Source organism: Columba livia, chromosome 6 (genome assembly GCF_036013475.1).
Source record: "Columba livia isolate bColLiv1 breed racing homer chromosome 6, bColLiv1.pat.W.v2, whole genome shotgun sequence".
In the NCBI taxonomy this organism is placed as follows: domain Eukaryota; kingdom Metazoa; phylum Chordata; class Aves; order Columbiformes; family Columbidae; genus Columba; species Columba livia.
In genome coordinates, this window is record NC_088607.1 from 35,739,208 (window position 1) to 35,760,978 (window position 21,771).

The window sequence follows — 21,771 nt, forward strand, 5'->3', positions numbered from 1 at the left end:
TTGGTTGGGGGAGCGGAGAGAGGGTTAGTTTGGGGCTGGGGACACATTTCGGGGGGACCCTATGGAACTGGGTCCGGGAACTGGGAAGGAACCCGTTCCCACCCGGCCCCGGTCGCTCTGAAGGCCGGCGGAAGCGCCGCTAAAACGGCCACGTTACGCGCTCCGCCCCGCCGCCGCCGCCAATGGGGAGGGCGCAAGGCCCCGCTTTAGCCAATGAGCGAGGGCGGCGCGTCGCAAGGGGGCGACGCGGCGCGTCGCAAGGGGGCGGCGCGGCGCGGCGCGTCGCAAGGGGACGACGCGGCGCGTGGCAAGGGGGCGGCGCGGCGCGGCGCGTCGCAAGGGGGCGGCGCGGCGCGTCGCAAGGGGGCGGCGCGGCGCGGCGCGTGGCAAGGGGGCGGCGCGGCGCGGCGCGTCGCAAGGGGACGACGCGGCGCGTCGCAAGGGGGCGGCGCGGCGCGTCGCAAGGGGGCGGCGCGGCGCGGCGCGTCGCAAGGGGGCGGCGCGGCGCGGCGCGTCGCAAGGGGACGACGCGGCGCGTCGCAAGGGGGCGGCGCGGCGCGGCGCGTCGCAAGGGGGCGGCGCGGCGCGTCGCAAGGGGACGACGCGGCGCGTCGCAAGGGGGCGGCGCGGCGCGTCGCAAGGGGGCGGCGCGGCGCGTCGCAAGGGGGCGGCGCGGCGCGTCGCAAGGGGGCGGCGCGGCGCGTCGCAAGGGGGCGGCGCGGCGCGTCGCAAGGGGGCGGCGCGGCGCGTCGCAAGGGGGCGGCGCGGCGCAAGGGGGCGGCACAGCACGGGGAGCATTGCGGGGGGCGGGGGGACAGCTTCTCTATGGGGTTTTCTTTGTTTTTAATGTTTTTCCCACTTTTATTAGCTCCGCCTGCCCGGTTGAAGACCACGCCGCAGCACACTAGGCCTACGGGGCTCTACCCCAAAACAACAAAAAAAAGCTCAAATTCGCACAAGTGTGGGCCCCCCACCCTGCTCACCCCTCCTCGGGCGAGCCCCCCGACACCCCGTCCCACACGGGGCCGGGATGGGGGACACACACCCACCCCATGCCCCTCCGGCAGTGGGGGGGTCACAGGGACCCCCGGTTGGGGGGCTGCCACCCGGCCGTGCCGCTCGCCGGGCTTTCCTGCTCCTCTACCAGATGTAGCCGCCGTCGTCGCCCTCGCCTGCTTCACCCTCCTCTTCCTCGCCTTCCTCGCCCGCCTCTTCTGGCTCCTTCTCCTCCTCGTCCTCCCAGCCCACGCTGCTCCCAAAGTCGCCCGAAAACCCTGCCGCCTCCTCTGCGGGAGCGAGGGGCAGGGGCTCAGGCCCCGTTCCCGGCGCTGCAGCCCTCTCCCCGGGCGGGGGACGCCCCCCGGCTGCCCGCCGGCGCTCACCGCAGTCGGGGCTGCCGTGGCCGCGGGTGCCCGTCAGCTCGGCCCCGTGCTGGTCCACGCACCAGCACTCCCCGCCGCCTGGCTCGCACTGCGCCCGCCGGTAGTACCCGTCCTCATTGCAGCTGGGGATGAAGGTGCCTGCAGGGAAGCGATGACCCCCCCCCCCAAAACACGTGCAGCGCAAGAAGAGCCCCCCACAGAGCTCCCTGTCCCTCCCCTGCCCGACCGGGGAACAGGGGCCCCGGAGCCCCAACTCACCCGGCTTCATTTTGGCTGCTTCTTGGATCTGAATCTTCTCCAGCTCCCTGGGGCAGGGCGGCTCTGCAGCACCCCCACACGCCGCTCTTAGGGTGCGCGTGCAGCCCCCCCGCAAAACATGGTGTGCAACCCCCAGACCCTGCATCACGCATCCCCATGACCCCAGAGCCTACACACCCCCTGCCCGCCCAGTGTGCAGCCCCCCGGCCCCACAGCGTGCATCCCCCCCAATCCCGTGGCATGCGTCCCCACAACCCTGCTGTGTGCATCCCCCCGACCCCACAGCCTACGCTCCCATTCCCACAGCAAACCCCCCACCCCACCCATGCACCCCCTGCCCCGGCATGACGCACTTTCCCTCCAGAAGCAGAAGCACCACTCGGGCGCGGAGACGCGGCCGTCCCTGGAGGTGTCGCAGGAGTTGAAGAAGGAGCGGATGCAAACTTCGTACTTATCCAGGTTGATGGCGGCCAGCTCGGCCGCCTCCAGGAACAGATCCCCGCTGGTGTCCAGCCGGGCGAACATCCACCCCACTGCCTCCTTGCAGCTGGCCGCCACGCTCCTCTCCAGCGCTGCGGGGCAGGATGTGACCCGTGGCTTCCTGGCTCCCCCGGGAACAGCCCCCCGTGTCCCCTCCCCGCATAGCAGGGGGCTCTTACCGGTGGCAGGGCTGGCGGGGAGGCCGCCGGAGCCGTTCTGCTTGGCATTCTCCCGCAGGAGCTGGAACCAGTCGCGCAGGCGGTCACCCAGGTCGGCCAGGTCCTGCCCGGTGCACGGCTCTGGGGGGAGTCCAAGGGGGTGGCGTCAGGCTGGGCAGGGCGCAGGGACACCCCCCTGGTGTCCCCTGTCCCACTCACCTTGCTTGCCATCGCCGGTGGGAGCGTGCGGGGTTGGGCAGGGGCACTGCCCCTCGCACCGCACCGTCAGCTGCTTGCTGGCCAGGCACGCCTGCTGCTCCAGCTTGCACTGCGGGGCGGCAGCGGGACGTCAGCCAGAGAGGGGACACGGCACGGTGTCCCCCTCCCCGTGGCGAGCTGCCACCATCCTTACCGCCGAGCTGTAAGTGTGGCCGTCAGAGCCGCAGACAGCGGCGAGCGGGGCGGCATGGCAGGGCTTGCAGCCCCCGTGGCCCTTGGCGCCCGGCAGCTTGATCCTGCGCGGGATGAGAGGTGCGGGAGTGCAATGCTGAGCCCCATCTCCACTGCTCAGCCCCGTGTCCGCCACCCTCCTACCTGTGCTCCAGCTTCTTGCGGCTGATGCACATGGCGCGCTGGTAGCCCTGCGCCACACACACCTTGTGCCGGCTGCACTTCACCTTCTGGCAGGGGTCCTTGGTGGTGTCCAGGGCTGGGGGGGCAGAGAGGGGATGGGGCAGGTGGGGGTGCAGGGGAGACCCCCCCCAGGGGAGCCCCGGCAGCGCTGGCCGCGGGCCGGCCCAACACAAAGCACCATTGAGGCTGCAGCTGGGCAGCCGCCACGGCACCAGCTGCCGCTTCCCAGCACACACCGGCCCCGGCACCGCTCCCGCCGGAAGGAAATAACCCAAGGGGGGAGCAGGCAGAAAGTGTCCCCCCCACAGCACACTTTGAGAGTCTCTCAAATTATGAACGTTTGTTCTGCCTCTGCTTGATCACTGTGTTTTGCTCGCAGGCGCCAATGACAGATGAAACAATATCCAACGTGCCAATCCTTATTTTGGGTAACAAAATCGACAGGCCCGAGGCCATCAGCGAGGAGAAGCTGCGGGAGATCTTTGGGCTTTACGGACAGACCACAGGAAAGGTAGGGAGGCATCCAAACCGTGGGGCGTCCACCGGCAAGGGAGGGCTCGTGGGGTTTGTTGCTCCACCCAGAAACTAACTGAGGTTGTTACTGTGAGTTTGTCCACAATACTGATGAAGCTGAGTCTTTAATCATAACAATAACGCCCATGGGCAAGTGTTAAAACTTCCAGAATTGTGCAAAGTATGGTACCTCTATAACGATGAGGGCATGAGGTGTCAAGCTGGTGTTTTAACATCGTCGTGCTCTTCTGGCTTCATTACTCTGCATTTCCATGTTTTCACGGTTTAAAAACACGACATTTAGAGAGAACTGATCAGCAGCGCTGGGTGAGGGTAGTATAACAGCCCGAGGCTGCTCTTGGCACTGTCTTATCTGCACCGTGACGATTGCTTTCTGCCTCGGAAATGGTTTGGTTTGGTGTTTCTAACTGCTGGCTCCGAAAGTCCCACGGGAGCGGGATTTCCCGCTTCCCCGAGGGCGGCAGGGCTGCGGTTCTGACCCCTTTTTTGGATTTCCGCAGGGAAACGTGCCACTGAAAGACCTGAACGCGCGTCCCATGGAGGTGTTCATGTGCAGCGTGCTCAAGAGGCAAGGCTACGGCGAAGGCTTCCGCTGGCTATCGCAGTACATTGGCTGATAACTCGGGACAGACACGCGAGTGTGGCTCCTCTGGACTGATCCTCTTCACACGGACTTTTCTATTCGAACGCGGAAGGTTTTCCAACCGCGTCACCGGCTTTGACCAAGAGACTCCTGGTTTTCGGCTGCCCTGTGGCACAGTGGTGACACACGACTCTTTTCCACGCGATGGGGAGACAGCACCGTCCTGCACACGGGTGCACGTTGTCCCTTTCAGTTCGGTTACAGCGGGGCTGGTGTGATCCGGGAAGGAAAACTCTGCACGCTGCACTGTAACGGCTGAAAAAGAGAGCACGTCTCACCACTGTGGTTAATTGACTTAAGAAAAAACAATTATATTTTTTAAAGAAAGTGTTAATGTAAACAGCGTCCCTTCTAACTTTTTAGTTTAACGTTCATCTTGTTTAGTCCGGAGTCTGGTTATATATTTAACGGTATTTAGATATTTCACCAATTACTGAACCAAGGTATCACGGTATTAGAAGTCCTCAATAAACATAGCGTTTGGGCTTAACTGAGCTGGAGGGTGGCTGTGCTGTGTCACGCTGAGCGACGACCAAGAGGGTGCCCGTGGGACTGACGTGCGCAATCCGAGCTGCTTTGGTTTACGGGGATTTGTTGTAGCTGGAGAAAAGCAGCCGCCAGCACGCCCGGGGTAGCGGTTTGGACGCGGTTCCCCTGCAGCCGGGCCAAGGGCCTCGAATCCTCCCGCTGTGCCCGTCACAGCGAGAACCACGGAGCTGTTTGGTGGTAGTAGCATGGAAGCGTTTGACATTGGCGTATCATGAGGTTATTAATGTAGACTAAACCAGTTTCTTTTATACTCGGCGGACTTTGCTGTCTGAAGTTCCATTACTGTCTAGCGCTCGTTTTCAGTTAAATAAAGACATTTTTCTCCTCTGAAGGGGTGGCGGTCCTCAGTCTAACCTGGTGCAACAGAGCACACGCGCCTGGTGTAGCTGCTCCTGGGGGTAAAACACAGCGTGAGCGGAAAGAACGAACTCACCATTGCCGGCTCTTCTTCGCATCGATTCTCGATGTCGATTTATAAGGCTTAAAACCACCTTTAGCAGCCAGCGATGCTCTGGAGGAGGGGAAGGCTGCTGGGGAGGGAAACTGAGGCAGGGTGGCGGCCTCACCTCGGGGCTGGGAACCAGGCACAGCTCGCACCTCGGGGGCCAGCAGGGGCTGCTTGACCAAGGAGGCTGTGGGGGCAGCTTAAATTCTGCCTCCTGTTTACTCGCGGAGTTCTGGGGAGTTTTAACTCTCCAAGAGGAGCTCTGCAAGGGCTGGTACCCCAGGTTGTGGACAAGCAAGCTGACGGGCCGGACACTGCTTCACCCGGAACCCGAGTGCCGGGCATCGAACCTGGAAACAGCCCTTCCCGCCCCTGCGGAAAGCGGGAGGCAAACCTGCAATTCGGGAAGGGAGCTGGGGCGGTGGAAGTGGGGATAGCGGCACCCGGCCCGTTGGCTATTGCACCGGGGGAGGGTGAACGGGCTGCGGGGAAGCGGAGCGGAGGGAACCGGGAACTGGGAAGGAACCCGTTCCCACCCGGCCCCGGCCGCTCTGAGGGCCGGCGGAAGCGCCGCTAAAACGGCCACGTTACGCGCTCCGCCCCGCCGCCGCCGCCAATGGGGAGGGCGCAAGGCCCCGCTTTAGCCAATGAGCGAGGGCGGCGGCGCGGCGCGGGGGGCGGCGCGGCGCGGGGGGCGGCGCGGCGCGGGGGGCGGCGCGGCGCGGGGGGCGGCGCGGCGCGGGGGGCGGCGCGGCGCGGGGGGCGGCGCGGCGCGGGGGGCGGCGCGGCGCGGGGGGCGGCGCGGCGCGGGGGGCGGCGCGGCGCGGGGGGCGGCGCGGCGCGGGGGGCGGCGCGGCGCGGGGGGCGGCGCGGCGCGGGGGGCGGCGCGGCGCGGGGGGCGGCGCGGCGCGGGGGGCGGCGCGGCGCGGGGGGCGGCGCGGCGCTGCCTTGCGCTGCGTTGCTTCGCTTTGCTCCGCTTTGCTTCGCTCCCGGGGCTGCCCCGCATGCAGCCCGCGCCGCGGCCGCCGCCATGGAGGAGGAGCAGACGTGCTGCGTGGTCAGCATCTCTGGCTCCCCCGGTTCGCCCCAGCCGGGCGCTGGCCCCTGCAGCTGCAGCGGGGTGGTGCTGAGCCGCGGCCCCGGGCTGGTGCTGTGCCACGGCGCCCGCTTTGCGGCCTTCCTGCGGGATGGCCCTGCCGCCTGGGCGCAGCCCCGTGCCCTGCTGCCCGATGCCTTGCAGCCCTCCCTGCGCCTCCATGTCCTGCACCCCTCAGCGGGGACCCGCGTCCCAGCCCTCAGCCGTGACGCTCCAGCAGCATCGCGCAGCCCAGCCGGTGCCTTGCAGCAGCACGAAGCCCAGCTCCTGGCCCTGGTGCCCTGCAGAACCTTCCAGAAGGCGCTGGCGCAGGCGTTCGGGCAGGCGGAGCAATGGCGCTTTGGCGGGGAGGCAGCGGGGGCCGACCCGCGGGCCCTGCACTGGTTCGCCTGGCTGCGGGTGCCCGGCCTGGACACCCCTGCGGGCGGCTGGACGGCGCGGGCGAGCGCCGGGTGCCTGCGCAAGGGCCAGGCGCTGCGGGCCTGCGGCTCCCCCTTCGGCGCCCTCTGCCCCGACCTCTTCCTCAACACCCTGAGCAAAGGGGTGGTCAGCAACATGGCTGGCGAGGAGAACGCCCTGCTCCTCACCGACGCGCGCTGCCTGCCCGGCACCGAGGGCGGCGGTGCCTTCTTGCCGTCTGCCACCGGCTCCCGCTTGGTGGCCGTCATTGCCGCCTCCTTCTGCTGGAAAGGCGCCGAGTGGGTCGGGCTCACCCTGCTCTGCTCCCTCGCTGCCATCCTGCGCAGCAGCGCCGGTGTCCTGGACGCCGCCGGGGTGGCGGTGCCACCAGTGCCGGGGCGGGTGGCCGCGGTGCAGGCAGCAGGAGAGCAGGACCCCCTGGGCTGGGTGGCGCTGGTGGAGTGTGGGGGGACGTGGGGGTCGGGGGTGCTGCTGTCTCCCCGCCTGCTCCTCACCTGCCGGCATGTGGTGGAGGCCGGTGACCCGCTCTGCGTGACACCAGCGCCTGGTCCCAGCCGGTGAGTGTGGCTGCGTGTGTCCCCTCGCCTTGTCCTCAGGTCCCCCTGGCTGTGACATCTCCTGTGCCGTGTCCTTAGGGCCGCCACTGTCCTCAGCGGGCGCCTGGTGTTTGCCACCGAGGAGTCTTCTCCCTTCGACGTGGCCGTGGTGGAGCTGCAGGACAGCGTGCCGGGCTTTGTCCCCCCGCGCCCAGCACACACCTTCCTCCCAGGTAAGCGTCCCGTGGGGACATGGGGTGCCGAGATGTCAGGGTCACCCCCTCGCACCCACCTCCCGCCTCCTTCCCACCCCAGGCGAGGAGGTGAGCGTGATGGGCTTCGGGGCGCTGGGGCGGGCCTGCGGCCCCTCGGTGACAGCGGGGGTCCTCTCGGCTGTGGTGACGGTGGCCGGGCGCCCTGTCATGCTGCAGACCACCTGCGCCGTCCATGGGGGCTCCAGCGGCAGCCCCCTCGTCTCCTCCCGCAGCGGACGCCTCCTGGGTAAGCTGGAGGGTCTCCTGTGGGGGGTTCCCATGGGTGTCCCCCGGGTGGACACTGTGACACTCCTCTCGCCGCCAGGGATCGTGGCCAGCAACACCCGGGACACCAGCGCGGGGACCGCCTACCCGCACCTCAACTTCTGCATCCCCATCACCATCCTGCAGCCCCTCGTCGCGCGCTACCGATGCACCAGGGACCCCAACGCCTTCGCCGAGCTCAACCGGGCGGGTGAGGGCGTGCGGGCGGCTTGGTGGCTCCAGCGGCAGCCGGGACCCCCCAGCAAGCTCTGACGCCCCCATCTCGGGGGTTTGTGCCGGGGCAGAGCTGCCACGGCCCCTCTTTGGCCCCAGTGGTGTCGCGGCCGAGTGCCTGGCCCCCGTGGGGCTGGCGGAGCGTGGGTGTCCTGGGGTGGGGGACACGCCGTGGTGCTTTTGCCGGCTGCTGCCGACACCAAATTGGGGGAGAGCTGGGGGCTTGTTTTATGTCTTCTTTTCCCTGGAGCCATAAACACTGTGAGCTGAGGCGCTGGTGTTCTGCGATACCGCGCGGCTGGGCGGCCGGGGTCTGCGTGGGGGTGTTGTTGGATTGGGGGGGTTCCTATAAGGGATGCTTTGGGTCAGGGTCTTGGTTGGGGGAGCGGAGAGAGGGTTAGTTTGGGGCTGGGGACACATTTCGGGGGGACCCTATGGAGGGAGGCCAGATCCAACTCTGTGTCAGCTGAGTGTGGGACCAAACCCTCCCAGCCCTCCCTATCCGGGGGATGGCAGCCCCTGCCCCGCTAAAAGAGGGGAGCAGCCCCCCCAGCACCCTGTGCAGGGCTGGCAGGTGCTGCTGGGGTATGAGGGTTTGTTTTTGCAGGGGGGAGCAACGGGCGTGCGAGTGTTTGACACAGCACAGGGTATTTATTTCACAGCCGCTACACAACACCGGGGGCCGGGGCAGCCGCGCAAGCACAGCACGGGGAGCATTGCGGGGGGCGGGGGGGCAGCTTCTCTATGGGGTTTTCTTTGTTTTTAATGTTTTTCCCACTTTTATTAGCTCCGCGTGCCCGGTTGAAGACCACGCCGCAGCACACTAGGCCTACGGGGCTCTACCCCAAAACAACAAAAAAAAGCTCAAATTCGCACAAGTGTGGGCCCCCCACCCTGCTCACCCCTCCTCGGGCGAGCCCCCCGACACCCCGTCCCACACGGGGCCGGGATGGGGGACACACACCCACCCCATGCCCCTCCGGCAGTGGGGGGGTCACAGGGACCCCCGGTTGGGGGGCTGCCACCCGGCCGTGCCGCTCGCCGGGCTTTCCTGCTCCTCTACCAGATGTAGCCGCCGTCGTCGCCCTCGCCTGCTTCACCCTCCTCTTCCTCGCCTTCCTCGCCCGCCTCTTCTGGCTCCTTCTCCTCCTCGTCCTCCCAGCCCACGCTGCTCCCAAAGTCGCCCGAAAACCCTGCCGCCTCCTCTGCGGGAGCGAGGGGCAGGGGCTCAGGCCCCGTTCCCGGCGCTGCAGCCCTCTCCCCGGGCGGGGGACGCCCCCCGGCTGCCCGCCGGCGCTCACCGCAGTCGGGGCTGCCGTGGCCGCGGGTGCCCGTCAGCTCGGCCCCGTGCTGGTCCACGCACCAGCACTCCCCGCCGCCTGGCTCGCACTGCGCCCGCCGGTAGTACCCGTCCTCATCGCAGCTGGGGATGAAGGTGCCTGCAGGGAAGCGATGACCCCCCCCCCCAAAACACGTGCAGCGCAAGAAGAGCCCCCCACAGAGCTCCCTGTCCCTCCCCTGCCCGACCGGGGAACAGGGGCCCCGGAGCCCCAACTCACCCGGCTTCATTTTGGCTGCTTCTTGGATCTGAATCTTCTCCAGCTCCCTGAGGCAGGGCGGCTCTGCAGCACCCCCACACGCCGCTCTTAGGGTGCGCGTGCAGCCCCCCCGCAAAACATGGTGTGCAACCCCCAGACCCTGCATCACGCATCCCCATGACCCCAGAGCCTACACACCCCCTGCCCGCCCAGTGTGCAGCCCCCCGGCCCCACAGCGTGCATCCCCCCCAATCCCGTGGCATGCGTCCCCACAACCCTGCTGTGTGCATCCCCCCGACCCCACAGCCTACGCTCCCATTCCCACAGCAAACCCCCCACCCCACCCATGCACCCCCTGCCCCGGCATGACGCACTTTCCCTCCAGAAGCAGAAGCACCACTCGGGCGCGGAGACGCGGCCGTCCCTGGAGGTGTCGCAGGAGTTGAAGAAGGAGCGGATGCAAACTTCGTACTTATCCAGGTTGATGGCGGCCAGCTCGGCCGCCTCCAGGAACAGATCCCCGCTGGTGTCCAGCCGGGCGAACATCCACCCCACTGCCTCCTTGCAGCTGGCCGCCACGCTCCTCTCCAGCGCTGCGGGGCAGGATGTGACCCGTGGCTTCCTGGCTCCCCCGGGAACAGCCCCCCGTGTCCCCTCCCCGCATAGCAGGGGGCTCTTACCGGTGGCAGGGCTGGCGGGGAGGCCGCCGGAGCCGTTCTGCTTGGCATTCTCCCGCAGGAGCTGGAACCAGTCGCGCAGGCGGTCACCCAGGTCGGCCAGGTCCTGCCCGGTGCACGGCTCTGGGGGGAGTCCAAGGGGGTGGCGTCAGGCTGGGCAGGGCGCAGGGACACCCCCCTGGTGTCCCCTGTCCCACTCACCTTGCTTGCCATCGCCGGTGGGAGCGTGCGGGGTTGGGCAGGGGCACTGCCCCTCGCACCGCACCGTCAGCTGCTTGCTGGCCAGGCACGCCTGCTGCTCCAGCTTGCACTGCGGGGCGGCAGCGGGACGTCAGCCAGAGAGGGGACACGGCACGGTGTCCCCCTCCCCGTGGCGAGCTGCCACCATCCTTACCGCCGAGCTGTAAGTGTGGCCGTCAGAGCCGCAGACAGCGGCGAGCGGGGCGGCATGGCAGGGCTTGCAGCCCCCGTGGCCCTTGGCGCCCGGCAGCTTGATCCTGCGCGGGATGAGAGGTGCGGGAGTGCAATGCTGAGCCCCATCTCCACTGCTCAGCCCCGTGTCCGCCACCCTCCTACCTGTGCTCCAGCTTCTTGCGGCTGATGCACATGGCGCGCTGGTAGCCCTGCGCCACACACACCTTGTGCCGGCTGCACTTCACCTTCTGGCAGGGGTCCTTGGTGGTGTCCAGGGCTGGGGGGGCAGAGAGGGGATGGGGCAGGTGGGGGTGCAGGGGAGACCCCCCCCAGGGGAGCCCCGGCAGCGCTGGCCGCGGGCCGGCCCAACACAAAGCACCATTGAGGCTGCAGCTGGGCAGCCGCCACGGCACCAGCTGCCGCTTCCCAGCACACACCGGCCCCGGCACCGCTCCCGCCGGAAGGAAATAACCCAAGGGGGGAGCAGGCAGAAAGGGTCCCCCCCACAGCACACTTTGAGAGTCTCTCAAATTATGAACGTTTGTTCTGCCTCTGCTTGATCACTGTGTTTTGCTCGCAGGCGCCAATGACAGATGAAACAATATCCAACGTGCCAATCCTTATTTTGGGTAACAAAATCGACAGGCCCGAGGCCATCAGCGAGGAGAAGCTGCGGGAGATCTTTGGGCTTTACGGACAGACCACAGGAAAGGTAGGGAGGCATCCAAACCGTGGGGCGTCCACCGGCAAGGGAGGGCTCGTGGGGTTTGTTGCTCCACCCAGAAACTAACTGAGGTTGTTACTGTGAGTTTGTCCACAATACTGATGAAGCTGAGTCTTTAATCATAACAATAACGCCCATGGGCAAGTGTTAAAACTTCCAGAATTGTGCAAAGTATGGTACCTCTATAACGATGAGGGCATGAGGTGTCAAGCTGGTGTTTTAACATCGTCGTGCTCTTCTGGCTTCATTACTCTGCATTTCCATGTTTTCACGGTTTAAAAACACGACATTTAGAGAGAACTGATCAGCAGCGCTGGGTGAGGGTAGTATAACAGCCCGAGGCTGCTCTTGGCACTGTCTTATCTGCACCGTGACGATTGCTTTCTGCCTCGGAAATGGTTTGGTTTGGTGTTTCTAACTGCTGGCTCCGAAAGTCCCACGGGAGCGGGATTTCCCGCTTCCCCGAGGGCGGCAGGGCTGCGGTTCTGACCCCTTTTTTGGATTTCCGCAGGGAAACGTGCCACTGAAAGACCTGAACGCGCGTCCCATGGAGGTGTTCATGTGCAGCGTGCTCAAGAGGCAAGGCTACGGCGAAGGCTTCCGCTGGCTATCGCAGTACATTGGCTGATAACTCGGGACAGACACGCGAGTGTGGCTCCTCTGGACTGATCCTCTTCACACGGACTTTTCTATTCGAACGCGGAAGGTTTTCCAACCGCGTCACCGGCTTTGACCAAGAGACTCCTGGTTTTCGGCTGCCCTGTGGCACAGTGGTGACACACGACTCTTTTCCACGCGATGGGGAGACAGCACCGTCCTGCACAGGGGTGCACGTTGTCCCTTTCAGTTCGGTTACAGCGGGGCTGGTGTGATCCGGGAAGGAAAACTCTGCACGCTGCACTGTAACGGCTGAAAAAGAGAGCACGTCTCACCACTGTGGTTAATTGACTTAAGAAAAAACAATTATATTTTTTAAAGAAAGTGTTAATGTAAACAGCGTCCCTTCTAACTTTTTAGTTTAACGTTCATCTTGTTTAGTCCGGAGTCTGGTTAGGGTTTTTTTAAAAAAAAAAAACCATATTTAACGGTATTTAGATATTTCACCAATTACTGAACCAAGGTATCACGGTATTAGAAGTCCTCAATAAACATAGCGTTTGGGCTTAACTGAGCTGGAGGGTGGCTGTGCTGTGTCACGCTGAGCGACGACCAAGAGGGTGCCCGTGGGACTGACGTGCGCAATCCGAGCTGCTTTGGTTTACGGGGATTTGTTGTAGCTGGAGAAAAGCAGCCGCCAGCACGCCCGGGGTAGCGGTTTGGACGCGGTTCCCCTGCAGCCGGGCCAAGGGCCTCGAATCCTCCCGCTGTGCCCGTCACAGCGAGAACCACGGAGCTGTTTGGTGGTAGTAGCATGGAAGCGTTTGACATTGGCGTATCATGAGGTTATTAATGTAGACTAAACCAGTTTCTTTTATACTCGGCGGACTTTGCTGTCTGAAGTTCCATTACTGTCTAGCGCTCGTTTTCAGTTAAATAAAGACATTTTTCTCCTCTGAAGGGGTGGCGGTCCTCAGTCTAACCTGGTGCAACAGAGCACACGCGCCTGGTGTAGCTGCTCCTGGGGGTAAAACACAGCGTGAGCGGAAAGAACGAACTCACCATTGCCGGCTCTTCTTCGCATCGATTCTCGATGTCGATTTATAAGGCTTAAAACCACCTTTAGCAGCCAGCGATGCTCTGGAGGAGGGGAAGGCTGCTGGGGAGGGAAACTGAGGCAGGGTGGCGGCCTCACCTCGGGGCTGGGAACCAGGCACAGCTCGCACCTCGGGGGCCAGCAGGGGCTGCTTGACCAAGGAGGCTGTGGGGGCAGCTTAAATTCTGCCTCCTGTTTACTCGCGGAGTTCTGGGGAGTTTTAACTCTCCAAGAGGAGCTCTGCAAGGGCTGGTACCCCAGGTTGTGGACAAGCAAGCTGACGGGCCGGACACTGCTTCACCCGGAACCCGAGTGCCGGGCATCGAACCTGGAAACAGCCCTTCCCGCCCCTGCGGAAAGCGGGAGGCAAACCTGCAATTCGGGAAGGGAGCTGGGGCGGTGGAAGTGGGGATAGCGGCACCCGGCCCGTTGGCTATTGCACCGGGGGAGGGTGAACGGGCTGCGGGGAAGCGGAGCGGAGGGAACCGGGAACTGGGAAGAAACCCGTTCCCACCCGGCCCCGGTCGCTCTGAGGGCCGGCGGAAGCGCCGCTAAAACGGCCACGTTACGCGCTCCGCCCCGCCGCCGCCGCCAATGGGGAGGGCGCAAGGCCCCGCTTTAGCCAATGAGCGAGGGCGGCGCGGCGCGGGGGGCGGCGCGGCGCGGGGGGCGGCGCGGCGCGGGGGGCGGCGCGGCGCGGGGGGCGGCGCGGCGCGGGGGGCGGCGCGGCGCGGGGGGCGGCGCGGCGCGGGGGGCGGCGCGGCGCGGGGGGCGGCGCGGCGCGGGGGGCGGCGCGGCGCGGGGGGCGGCGCGGCGCGGGGGGCGGCGCGGCGCGGGGGGCGGCGCGGCGCGGGGGGCGGCGCGGCGCGGGGGGCGGCGCGGCGCGGGGGGCGGCGCGGCGCGGGGGGCGGCGCGGCGCGGGGGGCGGCGCGGCGCGGGGGGCGGCGCGGCGCGGGGGGCGGCGCGGCGCGGGGGGCGGCGCGGCGCGGGGGGCGGCGCGGCGCGGGGGGCGGCGCGGCGCGGGGGGCGGCGCGGCGCGGGGGGCGGCGCGGCGCGGGGGGCGGCGCGGCGCTGCCTTGCGCTGCGTTGCTTCGCTTTGCTCCGCTTTGCTTCGCTTTGCTCCGCTTTGCTCCGCTCCCGGGGCTGCCCCGCATGCAGCCCGCGCCGCGGCCGCCGCCATGGAGGAGGAGCAGACGTGCTGCGTGGTCAGCATCTCTGGCTCCCCCGGTTCGCCCCAGCCGGGCGCTGGCCCCTGCAGCTGCAGCGGGGTGGTGCTGAGCCGCGGCCCCGGGCTGGTGCTGTGCCACGGCGCCCGCTTTGCGGCCTTCCTGCGGGATGGCCCTGCCGCCTGGGCGCAGCCCCGTGCCCTGCTGCCCGATGCCTTGCAGCCCTCCCTGCGCCTCCATGTCCTGCACCCCTCAGCGGGGACCCGCGTCCCAGCCCTCAGCCGTGACGCTCCAGCAGCATCGCGCAGCCCAGCCGGTGCCTTGCAGCAGCACGAAACCCAGCTCCTGGCCCTGGTGCCCTGCAGAACCTTCCAGAAGGCGCTGGCGCAGGCGTTCGGGCAGGCGGAGCAATGGCGCTTTGGCGGGGAGGCAGCGGGGGCCGACCCGCGGGCCCTGCACTGGTTCGCCTGGCTGCGGGTGCCCGGCCTGGACACCCCTGCGGGCGGCTGGACGGCGCGGGCGAGCGCCGGGTGCCTGCGCAAGGGCCAGGCGCTGCGGGCCTGCGGCTCCCCCTTCGGCGCCCTCTGCCCCGACCTCTTCCTCAACACCCTGAGCAAAGGGGTGGTCAGCAACATGGCTGGCGAGGAGAACGCCCTGCTCCTCACCGACGCGCGCTGCCTGCCCGGCACCGAGGGCGGCGGTGCCTTCTTGCCGTCTGCCACCGGCTCCCGCTTGGTGGCCGTCATTGCCGCCTCCTTCTGCTGGAAAGGCGCCGAGTGGGTCGGGCTCACCCTGCTCTGCTCCCTCGCTGCCATCCTGCGCAGCAGCGCCGGCGTCCTGGACGCCGCCGGGGTGGCGGTGCCACCAGTGCCGGGGCGGGTGGCCGCGGTGCAGGCAGCAGGAGAGCAGGACCCCCTGGGCTGGGTGGCGCTGGTGGAGTGTGGGGGGACGTGGGGGTCGGGGGTGCTGCTGTCTCCCCGCCTGCTCCTCACCTGCCGGCATGTGGTGGAGGCCGGTGACCCGCTCTGCGTGACACCAGCGCCTGGTCCCAGCCGGTGAGTGTGGCTGCGTGTGTCCCCTCGCCTTGTCCTCAGGTCCCCCTGGCTGTGACATCTCCTGTGCCGTGTCCTTAGGGCCGCCACTGTCCTCAGCGGGCGCCTGGTGTTTGCCACCGAGGAGTCTTCTCCCTTCGACGTGGCCGTGGTGGAGCTGCAGGACAGCGTGCAGGGCTTTGTCCCCCCGCGCCCAGCACACACCTTCCTCCCAGGTAAGCGTCCCGTGGGGACATGGGGTGCCGAGATGTCAGGGTCACCCCCTCGCACCCACCTCCCGCCTCCTTCCCACCCCAGGCGAGGAGGTGAGCGTGATGGGCTTCGGGGCGCTGGGGCGGGCCTGCGGCCCCTCGGTGACAGCGGGGGTCCTCTCGGCTGTGGTGACGGTGGCCGGGCGCCCTGTCATGCTGCAGACCACCTGCGCCGTCCATGGGGGCTCCAGCGGCAGCCCCCTCGTCTCCTCCCGCAGCGGACGCCTCCTGGGTAAGCTGGAGGGTCTCCTGTGGGGGGTTCCCATGGGTGTCCCCCGGGTGGACACTGTGACACTCCTCTCGCCGCCAGGGATCGTGGCCAGCAACACCCGGGACACCAGCGCGGGGACCACCTACCCGCACCTCAACTTCTGCATCCCCATCACCATCCTGCAGCCCCTCGTCGCGCGCTACCGATGCACCAGGGACCCCAACGCCTTCGCCGAGCTCAACCGGGCGGGTGAGGGCGTGCGGGCGGCTTGGTGGCTCCAGCGGCAGCCGGGACCCCCCAGCAAGCTCTGACGCCCCCATCTCGGGGGTTTGTGCCGGGGCAGAGCTGCCACGGCCCCTCTTTGGCCCCAGTGGTGTCGCGGCCGAGTGCCTGGCCCCCGTGGGGCTGGCGGAGCGTGGGTGTCCTGGGGTGGGGGACACGCCGTGGTGCTTTTGCCGGCTGCTGCCGACACCAAATTGGGGGAGAGCTGGGGGCTTGTTTTATGTCTTCTTTTCCCTGGAGCCATAAACACTGTGAGCTGAGGCGCTGGTGTTCTGCGATACCGCGCGGCTGGGCGGCCGGGGTCTGCGTGGGGGTGTTGTTGGATTGGGGGGGTTCCTATAAGGGATGCTTTGGGTCAGGGTCTTGGTTGGGGGAGCGGAGAGAGGGTTAGTTTGGGGCTGGGGACACATTTCGGGGGGACCCTATGGAGGGAGGCCAGATCCAACTCTGTGTCAGCTGAGTGTGGGACCAAACCCTCCCAGCCCTCCCTATCTGGGGGGTGGCAGCCCCTGCCCCGCTAAAAGAGGGGAGCAGCCCCCCCAGCACCCTGTGCAGGGCTGGCAGGTGCTGCTGGGGTATGAGGGTTTGTTTTTGCAGGGGGGAGCAACGGGCGTGCGAGTGTTTGACACAGCACAGGGTATTTATTTCACAGCCGCTACACAACACCGGGGGCCGGGGCAGCCGCGCAAGCACAGCACGGGGAGCATTGCGGGGGGCGGGGGGGCAGCTTCTCTATGGGGTTTTCTTTGTTTTTAATGTTTTTCCCACTTTTATTAGCTCCGCGTGCCCGGTTGAAGACCACGCCGCAGCACACTAGGCCTACGGGGCTCTACCCCAAAACAACAAAAAAAAGCTCAAATTCGCACAAGTGTGGGCCCCCCACCCTGCTCACCCCTCCTCGGGCGAGCCCCCCGACACCCCGTCCCACACGGGGCCGGGATGGGGGACACACACCCACCCCATGCCCCTCCGGCAGTGGGGGGGTCACAGGGACCCCCGGTTGGGGGGCTGCCACCCGGCCGTGCCGCTCGCCGGGCTTTCCTGCTCCTCTACCAGATGTAGCCGCCGTCGTCGCCCTCGCCTGCTTCACCCTCCTCTTCCTCGCCTTCCTCGCCCGCCTCTTCTGGCTCCTTCTCCTCCTCGTCCTCCCAGCCCACGCTGCTCCCAAAGTCGCCCGAAAACCCTGCCGCCTCCTCTGCGGGAGCGAGGGGCAGGGGCTCAGGCCCCGTTCCCGGCGCTGCAGCCCTCTCCCCGGGCGGGGGACGCCCCCCGGCTGCCCGCCGGCGCTCACCGCAGTCGGGGCTGCCGTGGCCGCGGGTGCCCGTCAGCTCGGCCCCGTGCTGGTCCACGCACCAGCACTCCCCGCCGCCTGGCTCGCACTGCGCCCGCCGGTAGTACCCGTCCTCATCGCAGCTGGGGATGAAGGTGCCTGCAGGGAAGCGATGACCCCCCCCCCCAAAACACGTGCAGCGCAAGAAGAGCCCCCCACAGAGCTCCCTGTCCCTCCCCTGCCCGACCGGGGAACAGGGGCCCCGGAGCCCCAACTCACCCGGCTTCATTTTGGCTGCTTCTTGGATCTGAATCTTCTCCAGCTCCCTGAGGCAGGGCGGCTCTGCAGCACCCCCACACGCCGCTCTTAGGGTGCGCGTGCAGCCCCCCCGCAAAACATGGTGTGCAACCCCCAGACCCTGCATCACGCATCCCCATGACCCCAGAGCCTACACACCCCCTGCCCGCCCAGTGTGCAGCCCCCCGGCCCCACAGCGTGCATCCCCCCCAATCCCGTGGCATGCGTCCCCACAACCCTGCTGTGTGCATCCCCCCGACCCCACAGCCTACGCTCCCATTCCCACAGCAAACCCCCCACCCCACCCCACCCATGCACCCCCTGCCCCGGCATGACGCACTTTCCCTCCAGAAGCAGAAGCACCACTCGGGCGCGGAGACGCGGCCGTCCCTGGAGGTGTCGCAGGAGTTGAAGAAGGAGCGGATGCAAACTTCGTACTTATCCAGGTTGATGGCGGCCAGCTCGGCCGCCTCCAGGAACAGATCCCCGCTGGTGTCCAGCCGGGCGAACATCCACCCCACTGCCTCCTTGCAGCTGGCCGCCACGCTCCTCTCCAGCGCTGCGGGGCAGGATGTGACCCGTGGCTTCCTGGCTCCCCCGGGAACAGCCCCCCGTGTCCCCTCCCCGCATAGCAGGGGGCTCTTACCGGTGGCAGGGCTGGCGGGGAGGCCGCCGGAGCCGTTCTGCTTGGCATTCTCCCGCAGGAGCTGGAACCAGTCGCGCAGGCGGTCACCCAGGTCGGCCAGGTCCTGCCCGGTGCACGGCTCTGGGGGGAGTCCAAGGGGGTGGCGTCAGGCTGGGCAGGGCGCAGGGACACCCCCCTGGTGTCCCCTGTCCCACTCACCTTGCTTGCCATCGCCGGTGGGAGCGTGCGGGGTTGGGCAGGGGCACTGCCCCTCGCACCGCACCGTCAGCTGCTTGCTGGCCAGGCACGCCTGCTGCTCCAGCTTGCACTGCGGGGCGGCAGCGGGACGTCAGCCAGAGAGGGGACACGGCACGGTGTCCCCCTCCCCGTGGCGAGCTGCCACCATCCTTACCGCCGAGCTGTAAGTGTGGCCGTCAGAGCCGCAGACAGCGGCGAGCGGGGCGGCATGGCAGGGCTTGCAGCCCCCGTGGCCCTTGGCGCCCGGCAGCTTGATCCTGCGCGGGATGAGAGGTGCGGGAGTGCAATGCTGAGCCCCATCTCCACTGCTCAGCCCCGTGTCCGCCACCCTCCTACCTGTGCTCCAGCTTCTTGCGGCTGATGCACATGGCGCGCTGGTAGCCCTGCGCCACACACACCTTGTGCCGGCTGCACTTCACCTTCTGGCAGGGGTCCTTGGTGGTGTCCAGGGCTGGGGGGGCAGAGAGGGGATGGGGCAGGTGGGGGTGCAGGGGAGACCCCCCCCAGGGGAGCCCCGGCAGCGCTGGCCGCGGGCCGGCCCAACACAAAGCACCATTGAGGCTGCAGCTGGGCAGCCGCCACGGCACCAGCTGCCGCTTCCCAGCACACACCGGCCCCGGCACCGCTCCCGCCGGAAGGAAATAACCCAAGGGGGGAGCAGGCAGAAAGGGTCCCCCCCACAGCACACTTTGAGAGTCTCTCAAATTATGAACGTTTGTTCTGCCTCTGCTTGATCACTGTGTTTTGCTCGCAGGCGCCAATGACAGATGAAACAATATCCAACGTGCCAATCCTTATTTTGGGTAACAAAATCGACAGGCCCGAGGCCATCAGCGAGGAGAAGCTGCGGGAGATCTTTGGGCTTTACGGACAGACCACAGGAAAGGTAGGGAGGCATCCAAACCGTGGGGCGTCCACCGGCAAGGGAGGGCTCGTGGGGTTTGTTGCTCCACCCAGAAACTAACTGAGGTTGTTACTGTGAGTTTGTCCACAATACTGATGAAGCTGAGTCTTTAATCATAACAATAACGCCCATGGGCAAGTGTTAAAACTTCCAGAATTGTGCAAAGTATGGTACCTCTATAACGATGAGGGCATGAGGTGTCAAGCTGGTGTTTTAACATCGTCGTGCTCTTCTGGCTTCATTACTCTGCATTTCCATGTTTTCACGGTTTAAAAACACGACATTTAGAGAGAACTGATCAGCAGCGCTGGGTGAGGGTAGTATAACAGCCCGAGGCTGCTCTTGGCACTGTCTTATCTGCACCGTGACGATTGCTTTCTGCCTCGGAAATGGTTTGGTTTGGTGTTTCTAACTGCTGGCTCCGAAAGTCCCACGGGAGCGGGATTTCCCGCTTCCCCGAGGGCGGCAGGGCTGCGGTTCTGACCCCTTTTTTGGATTTCCGCAGGGAAACGTGCCACTGAAAGACCTGAACGCGCGTCCCATGGAGGTGTTCATGTGCAGCGTGCTCAAGAGGCAAGGCTACGGCGAAGGCTTCCGCTGGCTATCGCAGTACATTGACTGATAACTCGGGACAGACACGCGAGTGTGGCTCCTCTGGACTGATCCTCTTCACACGGACTTTTCTATTCGAACGCGGAAGGTTTTCCAACCGCGTCACCGGCTTTGACCAAGAGACTCCTGGTTTTCGGCTGCCCTGTGGCACAGTGGTGACACACGACTCTTTTCCACGCGATGGGGAGACAGCACCGTCCTGCACACGGGTGCACGTTGTCCCTTTCAGTTCGGTTACAGCGGGGCTGGTGTGATCCGGGAAGGAAAACTCTGCACGCTGCACTGTAACGGCTGAAAAAGAGAGCACGTCTCACCACTGTGGTTAATTGACTTAAGAAAAAACAATTATATTTTTTAAAGAAAGTGTTAATGTAAACAGCGTCCCTTCTAACTTTTTAGTTTAACGTTCATCTTGTTTAGTCCGGAGTCTGGTTAGGGTTTTTTTAAAAAAAAAACTATATTTAACGGTATTTAGATATTTCACCAATTACTGAACCAAGGTATCACGGTATTAGAAGTCCTCAATAAACATAGCGTTTGGGCTTAACTGAGCTGGAGGGTGGCTGTGCTGTGTCACGCTGAGCGACGACCAAGAGGGTGCCCGTGGGACTGACGTGCGCAATCCGAGCTGCTTTGGTTTACGGGGATTTGTTGTAGCTGGAGAAAAGCAGCCGCCAGCACGCCCGGGGTAGCGGTTTGGACGCGGTTCCCCTGCAGCCGGGCCAAGGGCCTCGAATCCTCCCGCTGTGCCCGTCACAGCGAGAACCACGGAGCTGTTTGGTGGTAGTAGCATGGAAGCGTTTGACATTGGCGTATCATGAGGTTATTAATGTAGACTAAACCAGTTTCTTTTATACTCGGCGGACTTTGCTGTCTGAAGTTCCATTACTGTCTAGCGCTCGTTTTCAGTTAAATAAAGACATTTTTCTCCTCTGAAGGGGTGGCGGTCCTCAGTCTAACCTGGTGCAACAGAGCACACGCGCCTGGTGTAGCTGCTCCTGGGGGTAAAACACAGCGTGAGCGGAAAGAACGAACTCACCATTGCCGGCTCTTCTTCGCATCGATTCTCGATGTCGATTTATAAGGCTTAAAACCACCTTTAGCAGCCAGCGATGCTCTGGAGGAGGGGAAGGCTGCTGGGGAGGGAAACTGAGGCAGGGTGGCGGCCTCACCTCGGGGCTGGGAACCAGGCACAGCTCGCACCTCGGGGGCCAGCAGGGGCTGCTTGACCAAGGAGGCTGTGGGGGCAGCTTAAATTCTGCCTCCTGTTTACTCGCGGAGTTCTGGGGAGTTTTAACTCTCCAAGAGGAGCTCTGCAAGGGCTGGTACCCCAGGTTGTGGACAAGCAAGCTGACGGGCCGGACACTGCTTCACCCGGAACCCGAGTGCCGGGCATCGAACCTGGAAACAGCCCTTCCCGCCCCTGCGGAAAGCGGGAGGCAAACCTGCAATTCGGGAAGGGAGCTGGGGCGGTGGAAGTGGGGATAGCGGCACCCGGCCCGTTGGCTATTGCACCGGGGGAGGGTGAACGGGCTGCGGGGAAGCGGAGCGGAGGGAACCGGGAACTGGGAAGGAACCCGTTCCCACCCGGCCCCGGTCGCTCTGAGGGCCGGCGGAAGCGCCGCTAAAACGGCCACGTTACGCGCTCCGCCCCGCCGCCGCCGCCAATGGGGAGGGCGCAAGGCCCCGCTTTAGCCAATGAGCGAGGGGGGCGGCGCGGCGCGGGGGGCGGCGCGGCGCGGGGGGCGGCGCGGCGCGGGGGGCGGCGCGGCGCGGGGGGCGGCGCGGCGCGGGGGGCGGCGCGGCGCGGGGGGCGGCGCGGCGCGGGGGGCGGCGCGGCGCGGGGGGCGGCGCGGCGCGGGGGGCGGCGCGGCGCGGGGGGCGGCGCGGCGCGGGGGGCGGCGCGGCGCG

General features: G+C 66.1%; 8 protein-coding genes across 11 annotated transcripts; 5 read left to right on the forward strand and 3 right to left on the reverse strand.

Moving 5' to 3' along the window:
* Positions 1-819: 819 nt before the first annotated feature.
* Positions 820-5,643, reverse strand: LOC135579805 (testican-2-like). 2 transcript variants are annotated; one of them, XM_065068062.1, is made up of 9 exons: positions 5,071-5,643; positions 2,873-2,987; positions 2,691-2,793; positions 2,498-2,606; positions 2,300-2,419; positions 1,994-2,212; positions 1,641-1,703; positions 1,383-1,520; positions 820-1,286 (listed from the first exon to the last, which is right to left on the reverse strand). In XM_065068062.1, exons 1-9 carry the CDS (start codon positions 5,090-5,092, stop codon positions 1,141-1,143), a joined length of 1,035 nt encoding a protein of 344 aa, XP_064924134.1. In that variant the 5' UTR covers positions 5,093-5,643; the 3' UTR covers positions 820-1,140. The 2 variants fall into 2 exon arrangements, with proteins under 2 accessions (XP_064924134.1, XP_064924132.1); XM_065068060.1 differs by lacking the exon at positions 5,071-5,643 and adding an exon at positions 3,615-3,946.
* Positions 2,982-4,968, forward strand: LOC135579806 (GTP-binding protein SAR1a-like). Its single transcript, XM_065068063.1, has 2 exons — positions 2,982-3,422; positions 3,946-4,968. The coding sequence occupies exons 1-2, from the start codon at positions 3,297-3,299 to the stop codon at positions 4,060-4,062; spliced, it is 243 nt and encodes an 80-aa protein (XP_064924135.1). The 5' UTR covers positions 2,982-3,296; the 3' UTR covers positions 4,063-4,968.
* A 353-nt stretch (positions 5,644-5,996) lies between the features above and the next one.
* On the forward strand, positions 5,997-8,156 carry LOC135579807 (peroxisomal leader peptide-processing protease-like). Its single transcript, XM_065068064.1, has 4 exons — positions 5,997-7,155; positions 7,234-7,367; positions 7,450-7,635; positions 7,714-8,156. Exons 1-4 carry the CDS (start codon positions 6,113-6,115, stop codon positions 7,923-7,925), a joined length of 1,575 nt encoding a protein of 524 aa, XP_064924136.1. The 5' UTR covers positions 5,997-6,112; the 3' UTR covers positions 7,926-8,156.
* A 361-nt stretch (positions 8,157-8,517) lies between these two features.
* Positions 8,518-13,442, reverse strand: LOC135579808 (testican-2-like). 2 transcript variants are annotated; one of them, XM_065068066.1, is made up of 9 exons: positions 12,899-13,442; positions 10,678-10,792; positions 10,496-10,598; positions 10,303-10,411; positions 10,105-10,224; positions 9,799-10,017; positions 9,446-9,508; positions 9,188-9,325; positions 8,518-9,091 (listed from the first exon to the last, which is right to left on the reverse strand). In XM_065068066.1, the coding sequence occupies exons 1-9, from the start codon at positions 12,918-12,920 to the stop codon at positions 8,946-8,948; spliced, it is 1,035 nt and encodes a 344-aa protein (XP_064924138.1). In that variant the 5' UTR covers positions 12,921-13,442; the 3' UTR covers positions 8,518-8,945. The 2 variants fall into 2 exon arrangements, with proteins under 2 accessions (XP_064924138.1, XP_064924137.1); XM_065068065.1 differs by lacking the exon at positions 12,899-13,442 and adding an exon at positions 11,420-11,754.
* LOC135579809 (GTP-binding protein SAR1a-like) lies at positions 10,811-12,796 on the forward strand. The gene is made up of 2 exons (XM_065068067.1): positions 10,811-11,227; positions 11,751-12,796. Exons 1-2 carry the CDS (start codon positions 11,102-11,104, stop codon positions 11,865-11,867), a joined length of 243 nt encoding a protein of 80 aa, XP_064924139.1. The 5' UTR covers positions 10,811-11,101; the 3' UTR covers positions 11,868-12,796.
* Positions 13,443-13,972: 530 nt separating the features above from the next.
* LOC135579810 (peroxisomal leader peptide-processing protease-like) lies at positions 13,973-16,154 on the forward strand. The gene is made up of 4 exons (XM_065068069.1): positions 13,973-15,153; positions 15,232-15,365; positions 15,448-15,633; positions 15,712-16,154. The coding sequence occupies exons 1-4, from the start codon at positions 14,111-14,113 to the stop codon at positions 15,921-15,923; spliced, it is 1,575 nt and encodes a 524-aa protein (XP_064924141.1). The 5' UTR covers positions 13,973-14,110; the 3' UTR covers positions 15,924-16,154.
* Positions 16,155-16,515: 361 nt separating this feature from the next.
* LOC135579811 (testican-2-like) lies at positions 16,516-21,496 on the reverse strand. Of its 2 annotated transcripts, none has more exons than XM_065068071.1 (9): positions 20,900-21,496; positions 18,681-18,795; positions 18,499-18,601; positions 18,306-18,414; positions 18,108-18,227; positions 17,802-18,020; positions 17,444-17,506; positions 17,186-17,323; positions 16,516-17,089 (listed from the first exon to the last, which is right to left on the reverse strand). In XM_065068071.1, exons 1-9 carry the CDS (start codon positions 20,919-20,921, stop codon positions 16,944-16,946), a joined length of 1,035 nt encoding a protein of 344 aa, XP_064924143.1. In that variant the 5' UTR covers positions 20,922-21,496; the 3' UTR covers positions 16,516-16,943. The 2 variants fall into 2 exon arrangements, with proteins under 2 accessions (XP_064924143.1, XP_064924142.1); XM_065068070.1 differs by lacking the exon at positions 20,900-21,496 and adding an exon at positions 19,423-19,757.
* Positions 18,821-20,797, forward strand: LOC135579812 (GTP-binding protein SAR1a-like). The gene is made up of 2 exons (XM_065068072.1): positions 18,821-19,230; positions 19,754-20,797. The coding sequence occupies exons 1-2, from the start codon at positions 19,105-19,107 to the stop codon at positions 19,868-19,870; spliced, it is 243 nt and encodes an 80-aa protein (XP_064924144.1). The 5' UTR covers positions 18,821-19,104; the 3' UTR covers positions 19,871-20,797.
* Positions 21,497-21,771: the final 275 nt, after the last annotated feature.

What these genes read in the sequence shown, in the direction of transcription:
- LOC135579810 (XM_065068069.1), top strand. Translation starts at nt 14,111, where the DNA reads ATGGAGGAGGAGCAGACGTGCTGCGTGGTCAGCATCTCTGGCTCCCCC. An exon ending in AGCACACACCTTCCTCCCAG is followed by an intron (nt 15,366 to 15,447) that starts GTAAGCGTCCCG and finishes TTCCCACCCCAG; the next exon opens with GCGAGGAGGTGAGCGTGATG. An exon ending in CCGCAGCGGACGCCTCCTGG is followed by an intron (nt 15,634 to 15,711) that starts GTAAGCTGGAGG and finishes TCTCGCCGCCAG; the next exon opens with GGATCGTGGCCAGCAACACC.
- LOC135579807 (XM_065068064.1), top strand. Translation starts at nt 6,113, where the DNA reads ATGGAGGAGGAGCAGACGTGCTGCGTGGTCAGCATCTCTGGCTCCCCC. An exon ending in CCAGCGCCTGGTCCCAGCCG is followed by an intron (nt 7,156 to 7,233) that starts GTGAGTGTGGCT and finishes CCGTGTCCTTAG; the next exon opens with GGCCGCCACTGTCCTCAGCG. An exon ending in CCGCAGCGGACGCCTCCTGG is followed by an intron (nt 7,636 to 7,713) that starts GTAAGCTGGAGG and finishes TCTCGCCGCCAG; the next exon opens with GGATCGTGGCCAGCAACACC.
- LOC135579812 (XM_065068072.1), top strand. Translation starts at nt 19,105, where the DNA reads ATGACAGATGAAACAATATCCAACGTGCCAATCCTTATTTTGGGTAAC. An exon ending in ACGGACAGACCACAGGAAAG is followed by an intron (nt 19,231 to 19,753) that starts GTAGGGAGGCAT and finishes GGATTTCCGCAG; the next exon opens with GGAAACGTGCCACTGAAAGA.
- LOC135579806 (XM_065068063.1), top strand. Translation starts at nt 3,297, where the DNA reads ATGACAGATGAAACAATATCCAACGTGCCAATCCTTATTTTGGGTAAC. An exon ending in ACGGACAGACCACAGGAAAG is followed by an intron (nt 3,423 to 3,945) that starts GTAGGGAGGCAT and finishes GGATTTCCGCAG; the next exon opens with GGAAACGTGCCACTGAAAGA.
- LOC135579805 (XM_065068060.1), bottom strand. Translation starts at nt 3,660, where the DNA reads ATGTTAAAACACCAGCTTGACACCTCATGCCCTCATCGTTATAGAG. An exon ending in GCCACACTTACAGCTCGGCG is followed by an intron (nt 2,607 to 2,690) that starts GTAAGGATGGTG and finishes GCCGCCCCGCAG; the next exon opens with TGCAAGCTGGAGCAGCAGGC. An exon ending in AGCAGCCAAAATGAAGCCGG is followed by an intron (nt 1,521 to 1,640) that starts GTGAGTTGGGGC and finishes GCTTCCCTGCAG; the next exon opens with GCACCTTCATCCCCAGCTGC.
- LOC135579811 (XM_065068070.1), bottom strand. Translation starts at nt 19,468, where the DNA reads ATGTTAAAACACCAGCTTGACACCTCATGCCCTCATCGTTATAGAG. An exon ending in CCCCGCCAGCCCTGCCACCG is followed by an intron (nt 18,021 to 18,107) that starts GTAAGAGCCCCC and finishes CCTGCCCCGCAG; the next exon opens with CGCTGGAGAGGAGCGTGGCG. An exon ending in CTTCTGCTTCTGGAGGGAAA is followed by an intron (nt 17,507 to 17,801) that starts GTGCGTCATGCC and finishes GGGGTGCTGCAG; the next exon opens with AGCCGCCCTGCCTCAGGGAG.
- LOC135579808 (XM_065068065.1), bottom strand. Translation starts at nt 11,465, where the DNA reads ATGTTAAAACACCAGCTTGACACCTCATGCCCTCATCGTTATAGAG. An exon ending in CGCAAGAAGCTGGAGCACAG is followed by an intron (nt 10,599 to 10,677) that starts GTAGGAGGGTGG and finishes CATCCCGCGCAG; the next exon opens with GATCAAGCTGCCGGGCGCCA. An exon ending in CTTCTGCTTCTGGAGGGAAA is followed by an intron (nt 9,509 to 9,798) that starts GTGCGTCATGCC and finishes GGGGTGCTGCAG; the next exon opens with AGCCGCCCTGCCTCAGGGAG.
- LOC135579809 (XM_065068067.1), top strand. Translation starts at nt 11,102, where the DNA reads ATGACAGATGAAACAATATCCAACGTGCCAATCCTTATTTTGGGTAAC. An exon ending in ACGGACAGACCACAGGAAAG is followed by an intron (nt 11,228 to 11,750) that starts GTAGGGAGGCAT and finishes GGATTTCCGCAG; the next exon opens with GGAAACGTGCCACTGAAAGA.